General features: G+C 37.8%; 1 protein-coding gene across 1 annotated transcript in view; it reads left to right on the top strand.

Annotated features, from left to right (window-relative positions):
- Positions 1-6,940, top strand: part of BACE2 (beta-secretase 2) — a 107,701-nt gene extending 100,761 nt beyond the window's left edge. Inside the window, exons 8-9 of the mRNA XM_001370355.4 lie at positions 625-793; positions 4,042-6,940. Coding sequence (XP_001370392.2) covers positions 625-793; positions 4,042-4,295 — 423 coding nt within the window. The 3' untranslated portion in view covers positions 4,296-6,940. The remainder of the gene's footprint in view (positions 1-624; positions 794-4,041) is intronic.
- Positions 6,941-23,700: the final 16,760 nt, after the last annotated feature.

Raw genomic sequence — 23,700 nt, 5'->3', positions numbered from 1 at the left:
ATATGAATCCTGTAACCACTGAAAAATATTCTAAATTAATTATATAAATCAACAAAAAAATACAGAGAAAAGTAGGAAGGGAAAGAGAAAAAGAGTAAAGCAGAAGGGAAATTAAATAACTTCTAGACCTATGCTCTTTCTAAAATAACTGAATGTCAGTAAATAGTTCTGTTAAGATGTTTTAAAAAGAACTAGAAGGGCACTTTAGTAAAGGATGTTACAAAGAAAAACACCTTTGAAATTTGAAAACCAAAAAAATGCATGTGACCAGTCATAATTCAAAAGGCTTGAAAATGAAGCATACCATGAACTTTTTACCATAGAGATGACCAAAATGAGATCCAAGATGTTCATTTTTGGACATGGCCAATTTGTTTTACCTTACTGTACATATTTATTATACAAGATTGCCTTTGTTTCCCTTTGTTTTATTGTTTATTGGTGGGAAGGGGAAATGGAAGAGAAAATAATTGCTTGTTTGAGAGGAGGAAATAGCAAAATGATATTTTTCATTTTAAAAAGAAGTTCTCGTCAGTAACTAGGACAGTACTATCTGTACAATGAGCTCTCTGTTGGTGATGGACTAATGTGGTTTCTTGTTTTTTCCCCTCTTTTAAACTACAGCTTTATATTCTACCTATCTTGGGAACTGACTCAAATTATGAATGTTACCGGTTTGGCATCTCATCATCTACTAATTCTCTCATAATTGGTGCTACCATCATGGAAGGTTTCTATGTTATATTTGACAGAGCTCAGAAGAGGATAGGATTTGCATTGAGTCTCTGTGCAGGTAAATAATTCTTGAATTATCCAACTTCGTTACTTTTGCCTTTACTTAAAAATCGTTTCTGTAAATTTACTAATTTATCAAATTAGTATCAAATCATCTTGATGTTATTATTTTACAATATCGTTTCATCTGAAATCTCTATCCTGAAATTTTGCAGTGGATTTTTAACAAGTGTAAGACTTTGCATACCTCCCTCTTCAATTGGACCTTGATAAAATTTGGTTTTGACCGATTGTTCTAGAATGTCAGGATTTCTTGGCTCCTGGTTCTTCCAAAAGTTACATTTTCTGATAATATAGAGAAGAAAATAACTTGGTGGTTGAGAGACTGGAGAAGAGCACGCATACAGTTTCATTTGCTTCAGGGTTAATAATGGAACACTTCTAACAGGAAGTCATTTAAAATATTCCTGGTTCAATTATGAAGTGTTTACACATGCCTAGTCTTCGTGGTAAACGTAAGAGACATAACGACAAAGGCAAAGCAATCCCTGCCCTGAGGAATCTCACATTACAGCAAGGGAAAGAAATGGGCATAAAGGATTATACAAGCAACAAACATGCTCAAGCCTCCCCTCTCCTTAAAAATGCTCTCAGTAAATTTTAGCATCCCTGTTTGATATGATTCATATCTCTCCTCCCCTTTTCACACAGTGATCTCTTAACACTCATATCTAATGGTTTTTTCTCAATCCTGTAGCATTTCGCACTGAGGATGGTCCCTCTTTTAATAACTAAATTTATGGAAGTATGATACTAAATGTGAATGACATTAATTTAATTATACATAATACATGAATATAAACATAATTCTATCAAGGTGACCTGGGAGGGGAAAGGACTAGCAAATGAGAGAACCAGAAATGACCTCATGGCAAAGATGGCGATTGAACTAGATATTTTACAAAACCAGGGCGTGAGCATTCTAGGGAACTGGCACAACCTGCAAAGGCAAAGGAAATACAAAGGAAGTGAAGCATTTTATAGGAGGAATAGCAAGTTAGGCCGGTATGACTGAATGAGAGAATGCTTGTAGGTAAATAATGGCTTAAGAAATTGAGAAAGGTAGTCAAGGATTGGGTTGAAAAGGGAGTTAAAATATCAAACACAAGATTTATATATTATTCTAATATTACTAGGAAGCCACTGGAGTTAATGAATGGGCAAAAGGAAAGTAATTGGTGCAGAATTGCATTTTAGGAAATTCCCTTTTTTGGTGCTGTTTCAAAGTTGGGTGGAGTCTTTGAACAAGGAGAGAATAGGGCGTGTGTGGAGGACATCATAAAGATGAAAAGAGGATTAGCCAGCAGAATGAGAGTTCGGTGGCAAAGATGGCACCAATGCAATAAACCTGATAGCATTGGTGGTACCTTCAGCAATAATGGGGAGATGCAGAACAATAACTGGGAAGTGGATTTGTGGCAACAGAAAATGAATTATTACTCTTAACATGTTGAGTTTGTGAGCATATATGGTTCAGTCTTCAAGAACAGAGTTCTTGTTCAAGTTCAAGCAGGTCTTTATGAACCTCATTCATTCATGAGTGTGCATTAAAAGAGAAACAAGGACGTCCCAGGAACAAAAGCCATGTGGTTGGCTTTGCCGTATGTGCTCTCCGATGCTGTCTACTTTTCTCTAAAGTCTATATGTACTGGCAAGAAATTGTCACAGACAATCTTTCAACCAAGAGGGATACTTTGTGCTAATTGTTCATAATAAATAAATGCCTCTTTTCAAAGGCCAAATAATTCTAGTTAACTAATTGATAGACAGCTGTCGATATATAGATAATATTTGAGGAAAGAGCAATGATACGGGTCCATGAGATATTACATTAGAAAATTATCTCCAAGTCTTCTGAGTCCCCTAGAATTCTGAAGGGAGACACCATGGTCAGCCTTGGGAAATGTGGTTTTCTAATGAAGTTGGAAGTTATTATTTTAGCTTTAGACGATCTGCCGTACTTGCTTTACATTAAACTTCCTGGACTTCTAGTCTTGGTTTTAGGTAGATATGCCATAAAAAAGGTTCACTGATTCTTGTGCTTTGTAATGTTTTTAAAAGATATGTTTGTTCTACTCTCTCCCTTTTTGAGAATTTATTCATTAGCATTTAAGTACAGGTTCTCTCTTTTCCTTTATATTTATAAGCAAAAAAAGATAAGTTTTGTTAGAGATAAAAATTTTGACATTTGGTTAAAGAATTATTGAATTGTTTGGAGACTAATATTCATTTTTGAAGCTAAATCAGAGAACTGGTTTAAAGATCATTATTTCTCCAAATTAAGGCCTTTTCCAAAGAGATTTTCAGGGATTCTATAGTTGCTACAGTTACGTAAACACAACACAGGTCCAGTGTTGATGAATAGAATTCAAAAGAACCTACCAACTTTATGTTAAACATTAATTTCAACTTCTTGGATTTCTAAGAAGCCTTTATCAAATATAAAGTAAAATGATTCCATTTTCACCTTTTCTTACTCCTATACTATAAACTTGTGAAAAATGTCAAGCATGCTCTGCCTCAACAGGATGGTTCAGTTGTCAATTTCTAGTGAGGTGTGGCTGTTGTGCAAACCCTGGTTCTTAAATTCTAAGGTCTGACTTTTTTCTCCAATTCAAGTCATACTCCTTGGGGGATCTGTCACTGGATACACCTGGACCCAGTCCGAGCTAATTACATATTTGTTCTAAAAAACCACGAGGTTGGGGACAGATAGGTGACTCAGTGGTTTGAGAGCCAGGTATAGAGATGGGAAGTCCTGGGTTCAAATCTGATCTCAGATACTTCCTAGTTGTGTGACCCTATAGAAGTCACTTAACCCTCATTGCCTAGCCCTTAACCATTTTCTGTCTTGGAACCAATACAAAGTATTGCTTCAAAGAAAGAAGGTGAGGGATTTTAGAAAAGAAACCATAAGATTACTTCCATGACTAACTTTGAACTTTGAGTCTAGCATATTTACAGATTGATGTAAAACAAAATACACAGAATTACTTAGTAATTTCCATTTCACATGACCATGATAAGCGGTAAGCAACAATTTAACCAATTGACCAAAAAAAGAAAGAAATTAGTAAACAATTCCTGAAGTGAATAATTAGTCAAGAAAAACAGTGTTAGCTCTTTCCCTTCAAGGTCCCCATCCTGTCTCAATCAATATTCTTATTAGAAGAGTCCATTGTCTTTTATCTTAAAGAGAAACTTTTATGCAATAAGCTATAACGTTTTTGTTCCTTCTCCCTCTAGAAGTTGGTGGTGTTCCAGTGTCTGAGGTTTCAGGACCTTTCTCCACAGATGACATAGCAAGCAGCTGCCTCCACGTCTCCCCTTTGCCTGATTCCGTTTTGTGGATTGTCTCCTACGCTCTCATGAGTTTGTGTGCAGTGATCTTCCTTGTATTATTCATTGCACTCTTGTTTCCATTCTGCCGTCTGTTCTCTTCTCGTGATCCTAATTTAGTCAATGATGAGTCACGTCTGGTCCAGCATCGCTGGAAATGACCATCTTGATTCAGACCAAAGGAATTGGGGGCCTGCTAGGAGCAGTTTAAATGAAAAACACAACCAGGAACCCAAGCTAAGGTTTTTTCCTGTATACATTATAGAATTGAATGATTGTTTTGTTGCTACCAGATTTCGATGTCCTGAGTTCTGGTTCTTTTTTAATTTCCAATTAATTTTCAAGGAGCAAAAAACTCTCCAAAATCAAAATACTGTAACTGGACGTCAGGCTCTCTGCGGAGTGATTGCGTGCCAGAGCTCATGTTATACTTGAACCTGAAAAAGGATCAAAAGTTCTCTTCTTATACCTCAAAATCTCTTCCAAAGTAAAGAACACAATTTCACATTTCAGCTACAAAAATAAATGAGATTTTTTTCATTACTCATCTTTATTAGTCATTTGTTTCCATTCTTAACGTCTCACCATATGAGGGCAAGAGAGATTTAATGAGCTTTCTGAACCTTCTGTTCTTGGAGCTCAGAACAGGCACTTTCATGGCCCTTTTGGGTACTGAAGATGAGAGTTCTAACGCGCTTAACGACAGCATAACAATCGCCTGACAGCCTTGACTTGTCCCTTTGGTTTTGCTGTTTTGTAAGATAACAAACATGGAGGTTCTGCACGCTCAGCTGGACCTACCAGGATGGTTCTGAACCAGTGATCCCAAAGGACATTTGTGCTCACTCCCAAAACCTTGTTTCTTCTACTTTAGTTGACGCGTTTCCCTCCTCATCGTCCGACGACAGCAACTGAAAAGGAAACTTTTTACTCCGACTTCACCCGACTGGGGAAATTAAAGGCGCTGTCTTAGCCTGGATAGCAGATGCTGACGAGTAGATTGTGAAGAAGAGGCGTGGGACAAGGAAATAGCGGCCACGCTAGCCAACTTCCAAAACGTCAACGTCGTTCCTCCGGAGCCCACGCCGGAGGCACGTGCATGATGATAGCTGAGGCAGATGGGCTTAAGGCACAGAATCCACTCACTTTGGGGACACTCTGCTTTTAGACAGTAAGAATGGACAGAACTGGCCGTTGATAGGTAATCGTCCTCTCCAAAAATGGGCAAGAATTGGCAAGATTCTTGAAGACTCTTTATTCAGTCCAGTTCCCAGAGAGTACCAAGATGGGGGTGCGGGTGGTGGTGTAAAACATGGGGCCCCTGGGATTTGAGGGTTGAAATCACTGTCTTCAGCATTCCTGTCACACGATGTCCAGTTATCGCTGTCAGCTTCTCTGAAATTGCTCTGAAAGTTCCGTGTACATACTGAGTACTTCCTCTGCCTACAATTTCTATGGCAGTTACGATGAATCCCTTCAACTAGCCACACCTTCACCGCACAAAGCCATTTCTCATTGACTCCAGTGCTCTTCCTAGAAATCTTTTTTAATCCTTACTTTCTGTCTTAGAATCCATACTAAGTATTGACTCCAAGGCAGAAGAGTGGAAGGGCTAAGCCACAGAGGTTAAATGACTTGCCCAGGGTCACACAGCTGCCCCTATTTCTACACCTTATGGGAGTCTTCCCTGATGATGGTCCTTCTTGGAGAAGAAGCTTCTCCTGTCCACTACTTTGCAACTTCCAGCTGCTTGGCTCTGTTGCCAAAGGCTCAGCTGACTGGCCCAGGATCTCGCCTCTCATTGTGAATCACAAGGAGGACGTGAACCTCAGAATGAAGCAAGTTCTCTTTCCTCTAGATCGCCCTGACCTCTCCATTTCTGGCCACGCAGAAGAGCTGATTTGACCCCAAAGCCTTCTTGGCACACTGACAGCCTATAAGCATGACATCCAATTTCCACAAACAATTACTAAGGAACTATTTGAATATGCGAGGCTTGTTCCTAGACAGCTAGGAAGGGAAGTCCAAAGCTGAGATCGTTCCCACTCACACGGTGAACTCCGGCTGAGAAAAAGCAAGTTTATATTCATGGCGATAGTTGGCCAACTCCCCAATCCACTCCATTTATGGTACCCCCATTTATTTTGTACCCCCTTTATTTTTTAAAGACTGTCCTGCCAGGTGCGGAGGAGTGGATATGCCTGCCTTGGAGTCCTAAAGGCGAGGGTTCAGCTTCTGCTTATAAAACATATTAGCTCTGAAGCTGTAAGCAAGTCACTTCAACAGTGTCCCCGTCAGGTTTCTAAGCCTGGGTGGTTGTCAGTCTGCATTGCTAAAGGGAGTTTCCTCACCAAACAGCCACTAAATGAATTAAATACCAGCCTTGGATAAAAAGAAAAAATGCAAAATGAGTTTTAGTTATTTGGCGCTGAGATTGGAAACCTGGTGACTTAGTGGAGGAGCCTGTAGGATAGCAATTCTAGGACTTGTTGTACAAGCCAATGACCCATCATTTTATTCATCACTGATGGCCAGAAATGTTCACTGGCGATATTCCTTGTTGCCCTTGGTGTGTATTACTCAGTTATTTGTAGAAGCCTTTTACTAGGGTGTCAGGCCCAAAGCCTACAGGGAGTGTGTTTTCTTCTTGGCTATTGACACATAAATGCCTTTGAAATGAAAACTAAGAATTTCAGCCTTGCCCTGATTAGCTTTACTACGTATATCTTTATCAAGATAGCTTTTATTTTGTTAATCTTGTTTAATTCTATTAAAGCAAAGTAATAAAATGCTTTTGGCATCTTAATATACAATTTCAACAAAATTTCTCTTATTCTGTGTTACACGGCAAATTTCTTTAGCTTGCCTTTCAATGAGAATGCCATGGTATCTTACTAGGAACATGTAAGTTATATAAATGTAGGGGCACTTTGAATCGTGCTTACATCACCTGACGTGGAAGTGTCTTGCTTGCTTCTGGAAGAAAATATCCGATGGAGGAAATAGTCTTTTCTATTGGCTGCGTAGCCAGAAAAGATTCCACCATTTAAAAACGATTAGACTAGGATACTCAACATCTGTCCAATATGTTCTTTTGCAGACTCTAGAGAAGGCTAGAAAAAGCAAGCCATCTACAGCGTGGTGCCGTGAACTGATGAACTGGTGGCATCAGGGCAAGGAGAAGGACTTCCTTTCCCCGCTGTTTCCTTTTTTGCCCCAAGGCCTTGAGGAAAAGACTGAATGTTAGTCCTTAGCTTTTAGGTGCAGATAGTACTCTTCAGGGACCTGGAAGTGCAAACTATGGCAACTTTGGATTCAGAATTTCAGGTGGAATATTGAAAAGAGCCAGTACAAATGCGGAGTAGCCTCGTGCCTGGAATTTGAGGTCAAAGAAGATGGTGGACTTCAACCTTGGGGCTGTGCTAGATGAGAACTGAGCTAAACTGCAAGCCTAAACCACCCTCCCAGGTTCTACAAGAATATGAGGCAAAAGGATTATGTCCCACATGTCAGGGAGCATGTCTGCATATTTATTATAAAACATTTGAAGTAAATATCTCTTTGTAAAAGCAAACCCAATTATTAAGTTGTAAAATGAACATGGGGTACAGGAACACAATTAGGGAAACACAATATATAATAGAGTCTACTACCAATGGCTAAGGGCCTAGATATCTCAATCTGTCTTTTTTTTTAAGTTTATTTGTTTAATTAATTTAGATAAATTTTCCATGGTTACATGAATCATGTTCTTTCCCTCCCTTCCTGCCACCCCCTCCCATAGCCAACGGGCAATTCCACTGCTTTTTAAATGTGTCATTAATCAAGACATATTTTCCATATTATTAATATTTGCTCTCAGGTGATGGTTTACAGTCTACATCCCCAATCATATCCCCATTGAACCATGTGATCAAGCAGGTGTTTTTCTTCTGTGTTTCTACTCCCACAGTTCTTTCTCTGGATGTGGATACATTCTTTCTTGTAAGTCCCTCAGTATTGTACTGGATCATTGATTACCTTGCTGCTAGTAGGAAAGTCTATTATATACAATTGTGCCACAATGTATCAGTCCCTGTGTTGAGTAATTTCCTGGTTCTGCTCCTCTCGCTCTGCATCAGTTCCTTGAGGTTGTGCCAGTTCACATGGAATTCCTTCAGTTCATTATTCCTTTGAGCACAATAGTATTCCATCTTGTTCAGCCATTCCCCAATGGAAGGGCATCCCCTCGTTTTCCAATTTTTGCCACCACAAAGAGCACAGCTATGAATATTCTTGTACAAGTCTTTTTCCTTATTATCACTTTGGGGTACAGACCCAGCAGTGCTATGGCTGGATCAAAGAACAGACAGTCTTTTAATGCCCTTTAGGCATAGTTCCAAATTGCCCTCCAGAATGCTTGGATCAATTCACAACTCCACCAGCAGTGCATTAATGTCCCAATTTTGCCACATCCCCTCCAGCATTTATTACTTTCCTTTGCTATCATATTAGCCAATATGTTAGGTGTGAGGTGGTACCTCAGAGTTGTTTTGATTTGCATTTCTCTAATTATGATAGGTTTAGAACACTTTTTCATGTGCTTATTGTTAGTTTTGATTTCTTTATCTCAAAATTGTCTATTCGTGTCCCTTGCCCATTTATCAACTAGGGAATGACTTGATTTTTTTGTACATTCAATTTAGCTCCTAATACATTTTAGTAATTAGGCCTTTGTCAGGGATTTTTGTTATAAAGATTTTTTCCCAATTTGTTGCTTCAGTTTTGGTTGTATTGGTTTTATTTGTACAAAACCTTTTTAATTTAATGTAATCAGAATTATTGATTTTACATTTTGTAATATTGTCTATCTCTTGCTTGGTCTTAAAATATTTCCTTTCCCATCGATCTGACAGGTAAACTATTCTATGTTCACTTAATTTACTTAGTTTCCTTCTTTATACTTAAATCTTTCACCCATTCTGAATTTATCTTGGTGTAGGGTTGAGGTGTTGATCTAAACCTACTCAGTTGATGCCCAATAGATTTTGCTCCAGCCTCTTGCCTTTATCCTGTGTGTGTCTACCTGCCTCATGTGTGTTTCTTGTAGACAATATATGGTAGGATTTTGGTTTCTAATCCACTCTGCTATTTGCTTCCATTTTATGGGTGAGTTCATCCCATTCACATTCAGAGTTATGATTACCACCTACATATTCCCTATCATTTTGATTTCCTCTCTTAGTCTACCCTTCCTTCTTTCACTATTTCCTTCTACATCAGTTTTTTGCTTTTAATCAGTCCCCCTAATCCTCACCCTTATTTTACTTTCCTTCCCACCTCCTCCCTTCTTATTCCCCTTTTATTTAAGCTTTATTAAATTATCTCCCCTCTCTCTTTCCCTCCCTTTTAGTACTCCCTACACCACTCCCCCCTCCCTTGGCTTTTCCCTCTCAATGTCCCCGTAGGGTAAGATAGAATTCGATACACCAATGGATCTAGATGCTCTTCTCTCTCAGTGTTGATTCCACTGAGAGTATGGGTTAAGTATTTCCTAATAGCACTCTCTTCCTCTCCTTCTTATAATAGTATTCTTCCCATCCCCCTCCCATGTGCCTCTTTACATAGTATAATTTATCCTATTTTTCTTATTCCTTCAAGTTTTTCTTGGTGCCATCTTCTTTCCCTCCCCCTTTCTTTTTTTTACATATCATCTTAAACCATTTAGTACCCAACCACTACCTATGAATAATTCTTCTAACTACTATGATAGTTAACACAGCTTTTGAGAGTTACAAATATCATTTTTCCATATAGGAGTATAAACAATATGACCTTACTGAAGCCTTTAAAAAAATTTCCCCTCTCTTTCTTATTTACATTTTCATGTTTCTTTTGAGTTTTGTATTTGGACATCAAATTATCCATTTAGTTCTGGTCCTTTCTTTCCAAATACTTTGAAATCTTCTATTTTGTTAAATGCCCATACTTTTCCCTGGAAGTATATAGTCAGTTTTTGATGGGTAGGTGAGGTGATCCTTGTTTATAGGGCCAATTCTCTTGTCTTTCTGAATATCATATTCCAAACCTTGTGGTCCTTTAGTGTGGAGGCTGCCAGATCCTGTGTAATCCTGATGCGTGCTCCTTGATATCTGAATCTTCTTTCTGGCTTCTTGCAATATTTCCTCCTTAGCTTGGAAGCTCTTGAATTTGGCAATTATATTCCTGGGGGTTGTCTTTTGAGTATTTAGTGTAGAGGATGATCTATGGACTCTTTCAATGTCTATTTTGCCCTCTTGTTCAAGAATATCAGGGCAGTTTTCTTGGATGATTTCTTGTAGTATGATGTCAAGGTTTCTGTTTATTTCCAGGTTTTTAGGTAGACCAATGATTCTCAAATTGTCTGTCTTGGACCTGTTGTCCAAGTCAACCATCTATAAAAACAAAGCAACAAGACTACTAGCAATATAAACTTCATTAGGATTTATAAATTGATTTTTATATGACAAAAAGTCAAATATTTCCTTCAGAATTTTTTAAAAAGGCTTCAAACTGTTGTAAAGCTTTATTGACTAGATTTATGTCTGTTTTTGTAAAATATTTCTAGGTCACTCCGAATCTGTGATAAAGTAAAATAATTAAACAAAACTAATAATAGATTCACTTCATCTAAAAGTACATGAAACATCCCACATCCTTGTCACCCCACCTTTCCACCTCTCTATTTGTAAAGATTTTTTGTTTTACTTCGCAGAAACATATTTTTTCTCCTTCCCACTAGGAAAAACGAGCAGGAAAAAAAACCAGTTCCTTGTGACAAATAATGTAGAGTCAAACAAAAGAAATACCCTGGCTGGCTTCATTTGTGTGTGTGTGTGTGTACACATAGAGAAAGAGCGCTATATAATAACTTCTAAAATGTATTGATAATAATTTATGTTTGAAAAATAAGGTGAGCTGAGAGATAATGGACTGAGCATGATCAACTTATTAGTTAGGCTAACAGTAACCAATAAAGTGGGTTTATAAGCTCTCAGTAATCAAAAACTGTAAAGTAGGACTCAGGAAGTTTCTTATCATTTTTAAGGAGTACAATTGGATAGGTGGGAAATCCCAGCAATGCAAATGGTTGCAGGGTCAACAGGATGGAGACAAAATGAGTGGTTAGACCAAGGAAAGATTATAGTGATCGCAGCACTCTGTTAGAAATATATTCTAGATCGTACACTAGAATATGCAGTCATAAAATGTTAGAAATATTGCCCCAGAAAATGGGAGAAATAGGAATAGCCAAGCTGTCTGCCACACCACTAGTCCGTAAAGACTGTCTTCCTGCTCAAGGAACTCAAGCTTCCTTTAAACCCTGCTTATCTATCACTAAAAGAACCCGAAACTATACTAAATAACCTCACGCTAATGACTAATCCTCTGATTGCACATGTACTGTCTGTTTAAATCTCCTTCAGCTTTGAATCACTCCCGGCCAGCCACCAAGGCCTCAGGCCTGGGCAGGCTTTTAGGCCTAGCACAGGCCTCTCAGCCTTGCCCCACTCTGCAGCCACACAAAATGGCGGAAAGTCTCTCTCCTCTAAAATATATATTTTCTGTCTCCTTAGAGCTCTTTCGGGTTTTAACCAGTTCGGTATTCACTCACTCTGCCCACTGCCAGACGGTTACGGCCTAGCTCGGCGTTTGGGCTACGCAAGGCTCAAAATGGCTTGGCCCTCCCAGCTAACGCCCAGAGGAAAACTGCCCCTCTCTCCTTTCTGACGCACTTCAGACACTCTCATCTCTTCTCCTCCTTCACCTGCCACTGGGTTCTCTCCGTGTTCCAGGGAACAGAAACACCAGCCTCCTCCTAGGAGGAGTCTGGCGGCAGTTGGAGAACCAACTGGCACAGCCACTACTCACAGTGCCAACAGGCATCCTTCCCAAGATTCTCTCCGGCCTTAAAGAGACCTTTCCCACTCTTCTTTACCATCAGCCCTATGGTTTAATTCATCCTAATAGCTTTCATATTGAAAAGAGGTTTGTTTTTGCAATGTTGAATAAATTCAGTTCTTGGTTTTGTGCCTTCATCAGTTTATATAAAGCCTTCACATTTGCTCATTTTTCCAATTTAATTTAATATTATTTTATTATATTATTATATATTAATATTATTTATATATCATATATAATATTAATAATATATTAATATATGGTATAAATAAAATTAATATTAATTAATTTAATATTACTTGTTCAGTTTCTGTTCATTTAATTCAGCGTCAGTTCATCTAAGTTTCAGGTCTCTGAAATACTTTTTTTCTCATTTCTTATAGCACTGTAGCATGTTGTTCACGTTCCATAATGTAGTCAGCCATTCCTCAACTGATGATCATCTCTTTAGTTTCCAGTCTTCTGACACTACAAAAAAGCTGCTGTAAATAGATATAGATATAGATAATATTAAAGAAATAGGAAATAGACGATTTCCTGTTTCTTTCATCCCTTTTGGCTCTAGACTTAACGGTGTTGTAGTTATATGGACTGCTTAGTAATATTTTTCAAATTCCTTTCCAGAATATTCACGGCTGCTGCTTTCCTTTCATGTCAAATTTGTCAACTTAAGGGATGTGAGACGAAGTCTGGGTGGCTCTAATTTGAACTTCTCTAATGAGCAGTATTTGGGGAATTTTTTCAAAGGGTTATAGATAACCTAGGTATTTTTTACTGACCATATCCATAGATGTGGGAAAAGGTTCTCATTTTTATAAATTTGAATAAATTCCTTTTATATCTTGGAAAGGAGACCTGTGTCAAAGTAAATGACTGCTAAGACTTTCTTCTGGTTAATAATTTCCCTTTTAATCTTAGATTTGTTTGAGTAAAACCTTTAATTTTTGGTATTCAAAATAAGGCACTTTATCTTTTATGAATTTTTTTATCCCTTGTTACTCATGAAATGTTCTTCTCTCCATTGATATGATAGTTATTTTTTCTTTTTTTTCCCTAATTCGCTTGTAATAAAACATTTTATCAAGGTCGCTTTTACATTTGGAGTTTATCTTGGTATGAGGAATAAGGCAAAATCCATTTTTTTCCATAGTGTTGTCCAGTTTTCCAAGCAGTTTTCATCTAAAAGCGATTCCTTTCCCATCACCTTTATGTTTCATAAGTATTAGTTTGTTTGATATATTTGATTCTGTTTAAATTATATTTATTTTAATTAATTATACATTTCCCTAATTTTTACTTAAAACCAAATTGTTTTGAGAAATATTGCCTTACTTTCTTTGTTCCTATTTTTAGCCATTACTTTTTGAGAAATGCTTAGCTATTTTTGCCTTCATATGAATTTATTTTTTTCTTGTTCTATAAAGCAATCTCTTGGGAGTATAATTGGAATTAATTATGATAATGTAGTTTTTTATTGAAACTGGCTATCCATGAACAATCAATATTTTCCAATTATTTAGATCCATCTTTATGGATATAAGTAACATAATAAGTAAAAAAAGAAAAAATAACTATCATATCAATGGAGAGAAGAAAATTTCATGAGTAACAAGGGATAAAAAAATAAGTAACAATGGTTTATAGTAGATTCATACCGTTTATATAATTTTGTGTAAATAGTGGAGACACAGACTTGTGAATTTTGTGCTTATTGTATTATATATTTGCATAATTATAATAAATTATTTTAACTGGAATTTCTCTTCATATCTACTCTAAGTTTTATTGATATTGTGTAGTTACTAAGAACTTTGTTGAATATATTTTCATCCCTCACATTTATAAAATTTATTATTTTAATTAATTTTTCAGTTATCTGCAATTCTTTAAACATACCGTCATAAAAAGTGATTGCTTTGTTTCTTCTTTATATGCTTATTCCTCAATTTCTTTTATTGTACTTGCTATAACCAGAATTTCTAATTCTGTGCCAGTTAGAAGTGGTAACAAAGAATATATTTTTTCAGGGGTAACCTGATTTTATTGGAAGGGATTCTAGTTTCACTATCACATATTGGAGGGTTTTGATGACTTTGTTTTTGTCTTTATATTTGTCTATAGGTACACACTCACTCTAACGCACACAAATATATTATACATATAAAAGATCTGTCTTTCCTAGTGTTTAAAAATAGAAATAAATATATTGTATTTTGTCCCCCCAAAAAACCTTCTGCATCTATTGATATAATCACTTAATAATGATTAATAATAATAATAAGCAATCATTTATTGGCTGTTAATCTCATCAATTATTGTTCTCCAAAGTTAAATAAACCTTTTTTTGTATTTTGTGTATAAATTTAACATGATCATAGTGTATAATCTTTGTGATGTGTTGTTTTAGACTGTTAATATTTTATTTAAAATTTTAGCATCTGTGGTACAGTTTAATATCTTAAGAAATCTACTCCTTACTGAATATATCCAGCTTTGAATATGTATAGGACATCCTAGCATGCTTCTTCTAACAACCTGCAGCAAGCAACTTAATACCTTTTTACCGGGGCATTTTCATTTTTGTGATGCTAAAAGTACTCCTTGCAGATTTCTTCCTTATATATTTTGCCAATTATAAGTAAAAACAATTTTTAACATCCATTTTTTAAAAATTTTCCAAATTCTCTGCTTTCCTTCCACTCCCTATAGTCATTGAGAAGGCAAATAATTTTGTATCAATAATACAAGTGTAGTCATGAAAAATAAATTTCCATATTAGTCATATTGTGAAAGAAAACAGATCAAAGGTGGGGCAAAAAGTTAAAGAAGATAAAAAATGGTTCACTATAACCAGATGTAATTGATACTAGGAATGCAGGATTGATTCAATATTGGAAAAACTTAACATAATTTTCAGCATAACTGACAATATCAATAACAAAACCTCCCCCTGACAATCATCTATGTCCCCACTTTGTTTTATCCCCCTTTCCTCCTATTTCCTGTAGGATAAGATAGATTTCTTTACCCAATTTGATATAGATATTATCCAATCTTTGAGCTAATTCTGTTGAGAGTGAGGTTCAAGCATTGCCCACAACTGCCTTTTTTCCCCTCCATTGTAAAATCTCTTTCACACCTCTTTTATATGAGATAATTTACCACATTCTTCCCCTACCTTCCATTTTCTCCCAATCCATCCCCTTACCCTTTAATTTTATTGGGGGAGGGAGTGGATAGTCAACATATCCATGTCCTCTGTCTGTGTATACTCATTCTAACTGCCTTAATAATCATAAAGTTTTTGATTTTCAAGAATCATCTTCTCATGTAGGGAATATAAATAGTTTAAACATACTGGATTCCTTATGCTTTCTCTTTTCTGTTTATGTTTCTCTTCAGTCTTGTATTTAAAAATCAAATTTTCTATTCATCTAGAATGCCTGAAAGTCCTCTATTTCATCAAATATTTATTTTCCCCTGAAGGATTATATTCAGTTTCACTGGGTAGCTGAATCTCAATTGTAATTCTAACTCCTTTCATTCCAGATATCATGTCCCAAACTCTCTGACCCTTTAATGTAGAAACTGCTCAATCTTGTGTTATCCTGACTATGGCACCACAAAATTTTAATTGTTTCTTCCTGGCTGCTTGCAGTATTTTTTCCTTGACATGAGACGTCTGGAATTTGATTGTAATATTCCTGGGTATGTTCATTTTGGAATCTCTTTCATGAGGTGATCAGTGGATTCCTTCCATTTCTACTTTAACCTGTTGTTCTAGGATATCAGGACAGTTTTCCTGGATAATTACATGAAGTAGGATGTTTAGGGTCTTTTTTGAGTATGTATGTAAGCTAAAATTAGGAAATTACAGCAATTATTAAAAATTATTATGCTCAATTATATGGCTATAAATATGGCAATCTAGGTGATATGGATGAATATTTACAAAAAATATAAATTGTCTAGATTAACAGAGGAAGAAGTAGACTACCTAAACAACCCCATATCAGGGGAAAAAATTGAATAAGCTATCAAAGAACTCCCTAAGAAAAAATCCCCAGGACCAGATGGATTCACAAATGAATTCTATCAAACATTCAAAGAACAGCTAACCCCAATACTATACAAACTATTTCACAGAATTAGCAAAGAAGGAGTTCTGCCAAATTCCTTTCTGGTATCTGCATGCTTCTGGGAAGAATATCTCTGCTCACCCTGAGTCTTCTAGGTACCTGATGCTTCTCACTTTGGTTATTGAGTATTGCTATTCCACAATCTTTGTGGCATTTCTAGCTATGGAGAAGCTTTCAGGGCTCCTGTAGTTGGGTCCAGGGCAAAGTCCTCGTGGTTTTACAAGTTCATGACCTGGGTTTTTGTCTGAACTACTAGACCCTCCTCTGTCCATCATCTCAAAAATTCAAGTGGTTTCAAGTAACGGAATTTTGGATTTCTTATTGGTGTATGACTCCTGACCTGGTTATTCTTTAGATTTAAGACTGGGGTAGCTGCAGAAACTGAAGCTGTGCTCTGCTTCTAGAGTCTGAGTCACATGCTGCTACTTGCTTCTGAAGTTTGTCCTTTCAGAACTTTGCCACCCAGGTCCTTCCTAATCGGGAATCTCTTGGTGGACACCTTTTAGCAACAAAGACATCTCTGGGTGGTAATTCTGAGCTGAAGATCCAAATACTTAAATTTTGGTAAATTAAACCTGGAGATCTTACCACACCCTCAGTTTGTGATAAGGCCCCATATAAATGTTAAACAGTATGTTTGATAAGTTTTTGAGAGCTAATTACCATAAGTCATTAACATATCAGAAGGTACAGAGGATTTTAAGAAACATCCTCTTTGTAACAAGGATTTGCAACATTTGCTACAAAGTTCTAAAAGTTAAGTACAAGATTAAATATCACAATACTGAGATCACAGTGACCATTCTTGGCTATAATACTCTGGGGAACCTATAGTGTCATAAATCTTTAAAGGATCAAGTAACACCTGAGAAAAACAAGGTGGTTTTCATGCTATTTTATCAGGCCTGTTGTTACTCTCTCCTCTCTCAATGAACCCAGCTTCTTCTGCCTGGATTTCAGCTTCTCTAGTGTAGGGAATTAAATTTAGAGTTTGACTAAGTAAAGAGAGTCTTAGAGTAATATTGTGATCTCCAACTTAAAAATATATCTCAAGCCAAAATGACTTTTAGTAGCTTTATTTACAAAGAGGTGGAAAGAGTGAAAGTAGAGAAATGTAAAAATAGAGGAGAGAAAATGTCTAGCCTATCACACTAAATGTTGCTCTGGTGCCCTGCTAAGCCTGACAAGGTTTGTTGACCCTCAGCCAGAGGACCTGGTGATGAATTAAACAGAGGTTTCACCCATGCAGCCTCCTCCAAGAGGAGAAGGGAGGCCTCTCTGGTACCAATCTCTCTAGAAGCTAGGAAGGGAAGGCCAGCTACTCACTCACCAGAAGCAATCCAAGAGCCAAAGTCCCGCCCCTAGCCAAATCACCAGAAGAAGATACAAGCCAAAGATCCCAGGAGCAATCCCAGTCATAGCTCAAAGGAGAAGTCCCAAGCCACTTCCAAGAGACAAGTCGCCAGCCGAAGATGCTTTGGAAGGAAGTTCAGAACTTTTATGTTCCTTTTCCCACATCACTTCCTGTCCCTTCCCCTCTTCCCAAAGGCCAATCACAGCTTCCAAATTGCCTAGCACTGCCCAGGGGCGCACCGCCTCTGGGATCCACCTCTCATTCTCTGAAGGTGTAAACTCTTATCAAAGGATTCACAGGCTCTCCAAGTAAATCACTGTGAACTCTCTTACTTAGTATTAAGTAGGGGTGTTTTTAAGTTTGGGGTTGATTAATTTAAAATAGACCAAGAGAATAAAGAATTCCCTTTGAACAATCTCCCCAGTGATTCTTTGGGAAATTGGTCTCCCCAGTGAATCATTTAACAAAACCAGCTTACCTCTCAAGATCTAGCTACAGGTGCATGCAATATCACACTTATCAATAGGAAAGTACAATAGTTAGAGATAAGCAGGAAGTAGAAGAGAGAGAGTAAGAACATTTGCTAGGTGCATTGACAAAAAGCCAATTGGTGAAGTCCCCTTTGCCATAAGAGTTTACATTCAGAATCAATGTGTTCAACCCCCTTCGGTTCAATCAATTACACCCCAAAGTTCATTCGGGATCTTCTTGATGCAGTGAAGGTTTCTTCAAGGCATTTTCTCCAAACAGCTCATTTCCCTGATTCAAGGAGTTAACAAGCTTCTTTTCCTGAATTTTTTTCTCAAAAAAAATTTTTTTAATCTTGGATTTTACAAAAATTATATACTAGTATTAGACCAAAACATGGGCATGATCCTGAGATGTTAGTAAACTTTATTAGGATTACTTGGACAGGTGTAAGGTGAGAGACAGAGAGAAAAGGGGCCCTCATCTAACTTTTCCAGGTGGCTCCTCTAGTAGACACCCAGCACAGAAGTTTCTTGGCAGAACACCAGAGATGAAGAGAGCATGAACTTCCTGCTCAGCCCTCCTGGCTCCCTTTGTCCTGTCTTAGCCTCCAGGTCAATTTCAGGCTCCCCGCCAGGTACCTACCCAGGTAGTCCTCAGGAGATGATGCCACCTGTGTGACCCCAGAAAGTGGGGGGCAAATTTCCTTCACACATCGTCTAACTACACTTAGACCTAAAGTTTCATTCCTTAATATTTTAATTGCTATAATATTCTAATACATCGTTATACATTTTCTAAAATAATTAACATCATATTACTAAAATTGATATCATACAGTTAAGTTTAATAACTGTATGTAACAATTCTTTCTAAAACTTGTCATTTCAGTTACTGATCTAAAGAATTATATGTGATCATTTGCTTTATGATCAATAATACCAAAGCAATGTAGACCAATTTTCCTTTCACACCAAAGCTGCCTGTTGGTGCCCACCCGTCATCTTCCTCTGGTGTGGGTCAGAAATTCACAGCCATTTGGAACTATGCCCAAAGGACTCTAAAGCTGTGCATGCCCTTTGACCCAGCAATACCACTGTATTATAACCCAAAGAAATAGCAGATAGTCATTAATATAGTGGATAGTCTTAGACTTGGAGTCAGAAGAAACTTAGACACAAATCCCACCTTTTATGTAATTCTGACTAGTAAGCTTAATTTCTTTTATTCTCAGCTAGAAAAAAGGAATAATATGATTGCAGTGCCTACTTCAAAAGATTGTTATGAGGAACAAATGAAGCTGTGTGAAACCCTTTCTTTTAATGTTTTTTCCAATTACATGCAAAAACAATTTTTAATATTTTTTAAGTTCTGTAGGAAACAAGTAAAGGATAGAGTAAATTTCATGGATTAGCTTTAAGAGAAAAAGAGGAGAATTTGGATATAAGCCCTGGGAGAAAATTCTGAAGAGGAGAGAAGGATTGTGGGAGTTTGTACTGGCATTAACTGTCATTCTCTCTGTCTCTCTCTGTCTCTGTCTGTCTCTGTCTCTCTCCCTGGCTTTTTACTGAGCTGGAAGGTAAATTTTCCCTTGGCAGTCCTAATCTCCTGGAAAGATTAGTGATTCCTTGGTTTGAGAATCTGTCTTGGAGTGGACTGTTTTTCCTGAGGTACAGAGAACATCTGCCTGTGATCCATCTGCCTGAAATCTACTTGGCCAAGGTAATCCCAAAGGGTTTGTCACCTGGGACTTTGGGTTATCTAGTGAAGCCAACCCCAGGCTTTAGGTAAGGGCTCAAATATACCTGTGAGTCCTTTCTTCTTCCTATTTTGTCAATTCATATGAAGTAGTTTAGTTTATAGTCAGATATCTTTTAGCAGGAAGAGGGCTTGAGAAGACCAGAAGAGTGAACCCCATGGGGGTGGGGGGTGGAGTGGATCAGAGGGGAGGAGCTATAGCTGGATAAATTTAGGACTGTATTTATCCTTTCCCTACCCTTAATAAACTTGATTTTACTCATTTTAAAGGTTGTGCTTTACTGGCCCTGGGAAGGTTCCTCCATGGGTTTTATCATCTCCCATCCATCTAGGAAGGCTTTTTATTTCACTTCCATATTCTCTCCCTCTCCCACTGAGAAGGCAAACAATTTCATATACACTATCCATGTATAGTTAATCAAAATGTATGTCCATATTAGTCATCAGTCTACAATCATCATTAGAAAAGAGACCAAATAAAAACTAAGAAGAGATTGTTTAAAAAGCAAAAACGGACTTGCGTGTACAAAAATGTTTATAGCAGCTCTTTTTGTGTAGGCAAAGAAGTCGAGATTGAAGGCTGTCCATCAGTTGAGAAACGGCTGAATGGATTGTTATATAATTAATTGCGATGGAATATTATTGTACTGTGAGAAATGATGAGCTCAGAAAAACTTGGACTTACATGAACAGAGTAAACAAAACCAGGACAACATAGCACAGAGATAGTAACAGTAATATATGATAAGCAACTGTGGAAGTCTTAGCTATTCTGAGCAATACAGCTACCGGAGACAATTCCGAAGAACTTCAGGGACGAGCTGTCCCGATTCTGAGGATGTTTGTTACCTTCTAAAGAATTACAAGTGCCCAAATAAAGTTTAAAAGGTTTATTAGCGGGTTTGCTGGCCAGGAGGCAGTTCCAGGTGGAAATCTGCCTGCCAAAAGGGACAAAAAGTGAGCGTTTTACCAGTTTGATGGGAGAGCTGGATATTTGCCTAACTGGGGGCAGGAGACATGTGACCTACAGGTGACTCTGGAGGTGGTGACTCCTGTGACTTTGGAAAGGGCTGGAGGTGGACATGCCAAGGATGGGTAACTTTGGGAGGGAGGGAGGGACATTGTAACTGGCAAGGGGAGGTGACTAGGGGGAAGGCCTGGGGCAGAAGAAATTAGTTATCAAGAAATATGCCGATCTCAGAAAGGTGGATCACCGTGCCGTCCTTATCCCTTTGTCTGTATCAGGGATGGTCTTCTCTGTCCAGACAAGTTTAGTGGAATCCTTCATCTGTCCCCTGAAGCTTCTGGGTTTTCCCTGTCTCCATTTCCCCATCTCTCCATTTCTGATTTTCTCTATTATGACAAAGAATGCTGTTCATCTCCAACGAAAGAACTGATGGAGTCCAAAAGCAGATCAAACCACAATGTTTACCGCTTCGTTCTGTCTTTTTATTTGGAAGTTTTACTTTGGTATAAGTATGCTCTCACAGCATGACCAATATGGAAACATGTTTTGCAAAATGATGTTACCATCTCAGAGAGGGGGGAGATAATTTGGATAGTTTAATTTAGGAAAATGAATGTAAATGATCACTGCCACATATAATTGGGAAAAGAAAATATTAAATTAAAAGGTAAAAAATATAATGCTATATGGTTTAGTTTGGTTTTGTTTTTAGAATTGTGAATATTTTTGGTGCAAGCAATGCTCAGGCAAGAAGTTCCTTCTAGCAATACAGATCAACTGCTCTATAATTTAAAGTCCTGGATAATTGCCTGTGGCACTGAGGTAAAATGACTTCTCCAAGATCCTACAGCCCACAGAGCCAGCACTTGAATCAAGGACTTCCTGATTCCAAACACCGAGCACTAATTTACAGTCATTTTCATGTTTGGTTAATTAAGCTTATAAAAGTGAGCTATTACCTCACTTTTATACATGAAGTGAAGCTGATACCTCTGGTCTACTCTAAGTAATACATTCATGTTGAATTGCTTTTAAATAGGTGGCACAGAAATAGCCACAAACTCGGGCTTAATTCCCCTAGTGAACAGCAGCATGCATTTCTTTCCGGAAACAAGGGCCTCACAACCTGTGGCTCATCTGCATCAGAGCCTTATATTATAATTTCTTTAATCAATCCACAATAGAAATGAAAGGGGAAGGCAGTATTTCTTATTCTCACAATAGAGAGAGGGTCTGGGGTGGGAGGAAGCAATGTATAAATAGAAACAATCTCAAATGGGAATGGAAATCAGTAGAAATGTATATTTTTATTTTTTTAAACCCTTACCTTAGAATTAATATTAAGTTCTAGTTCTAAGGCAGAAGAGTGGTGAAGGCTAGGCAATGGAAGTTAAGTGACTTGCCCAGGGTCACATAGCTGGGCGTGTCTGAGGTCACATTTGAACCCAGGACCTACCATCTCTAGGCCTGGCTCTCAATCCATTGAGCTACTCAGCTGCCCCCAAGAATATATATTTTTTTAAATGGAAAAAAAAAATCTTCAACATGTTCAAAACTGAACTGTTTTCCTAAAACCTGCCCCTTCTAAACTTCCCCAAATCTATGAATGACGGCACCATCCTTACAATATCCAGGTTCATAAATTCTGAATTATCCTGGATTCCTCACTCTCATTCTACATATTCCATCAGCTGCCAAACCTTGCCATTTATTCCTTTAAAAATCTCTAGAATTGGCTTTTATCACATCTTTTCTATATTCTTTCAAAAATATCTTATTTTTTTCATATAAAAGCAATTTTTAACATTTTGACATTTAACATTTTATTTTGAGTACCAAATTCTCTCTCTAGCCCCCCCTTCCCCTTCCTTCCTCTCCTCTTCCCTGAGCAGGCAAACAATTTAATATTAGTTATATATATATATATATATATATATATATATATATATATATATGTATATATATATATTAGTCATGCAAAATATTTCCTTACTGTGAAAGAAAACACAGATTAAAAGCAAAACAAGTTTAAAAAATAACCCACAATCTGGAAATGAGTTTTTCCTAATACATGTACGCCCCAGACCAAGGTGCTTCCCATCTCTGAGGGGAAGGAGGAAGAATTCAGATCTTATCCTTGTTATTCCCTGTAACTGGGAAAATTAAAAGCTCTGAATCTTAAAAATAGTCCACGTCAATGGGCACCAGTTCTTCCTCTGGCAGTGGACAGTCCTTAGAACCGTCTCGGATCTTTGTATTGCCAAGAGTAGCGGAGCATCGTTCACTGTGGCTGGCGCCAAGTACTCTGCTTTGCTCCTGGATTTTTCTGAGTGTCCTGAGCTAGATTTGCTAGGGAGCAGTAACGCCACTCTGGTCACGTGCCACATTCCCCAGCCCAGGGGCGTCGTCTCAGTTCCCTATTCTTTGGCATGACAAAAGGCTGCTAGCCGTGTTTTTGTACACGTAGATCCTTTTCCTTTTTGGAAAATTGATTGTATTGCTGCTCCAGTCACTGTTTTCCCTCTCCGGCTCTCCCCATTCTAGTCCATCCGCAAACTATTGCCAGAATCATTTTCTTCAAGCACACGTCTGCTCACGTGACTTCCCTGCTCCACCAGCGCCGGCTGTTCCCTAGTATGTCTGGAATAAATCTTCCTATTTAGGGTTCGGAGCCCTTTACAGCCTGGCTTTCCAGCCCTCCCACATTCTGCGTCCCACCGCTCTGGACTTGTCTCTATTTCTCCGTCATCCAAACGCGAAGCCCCGCCTTCTTTCTTCCTTTAAGATGCAGCTCAGACACCACGTTCTACACGAAGACATTCCTGATTCCTCTAACCACTGGCGCCCCCCACCATCGTTTCCACTGTTGTGTTTAATAACTTTGTGTTTGCTGCAGTGCATGTGCGCGTGCGTGTGTGTGTGTGTGTGTGTGTGTGTGCGTGTGCGTGTGCGCGCTTTTC

Source organism: Monodelphis domestica, chromosome 4 (assembly GCF_027887165.1).
Source record: "Monodelphis domestica isolate mMonDom1 chromosome 4, mMonDom1.pri, whole genome shotgun sequence".
NCBI lineage: Eukaryota > Metazoa > Chordata > Mammalia > Didelphimorphia > Didelphidae > Monodelphis > Monodelphis domestica.
The sequence above is the reverse complement of the archived record's forward strand: the minus strand, read 5'-3'. Positions and strand labels throughout refer to the sequence as shown.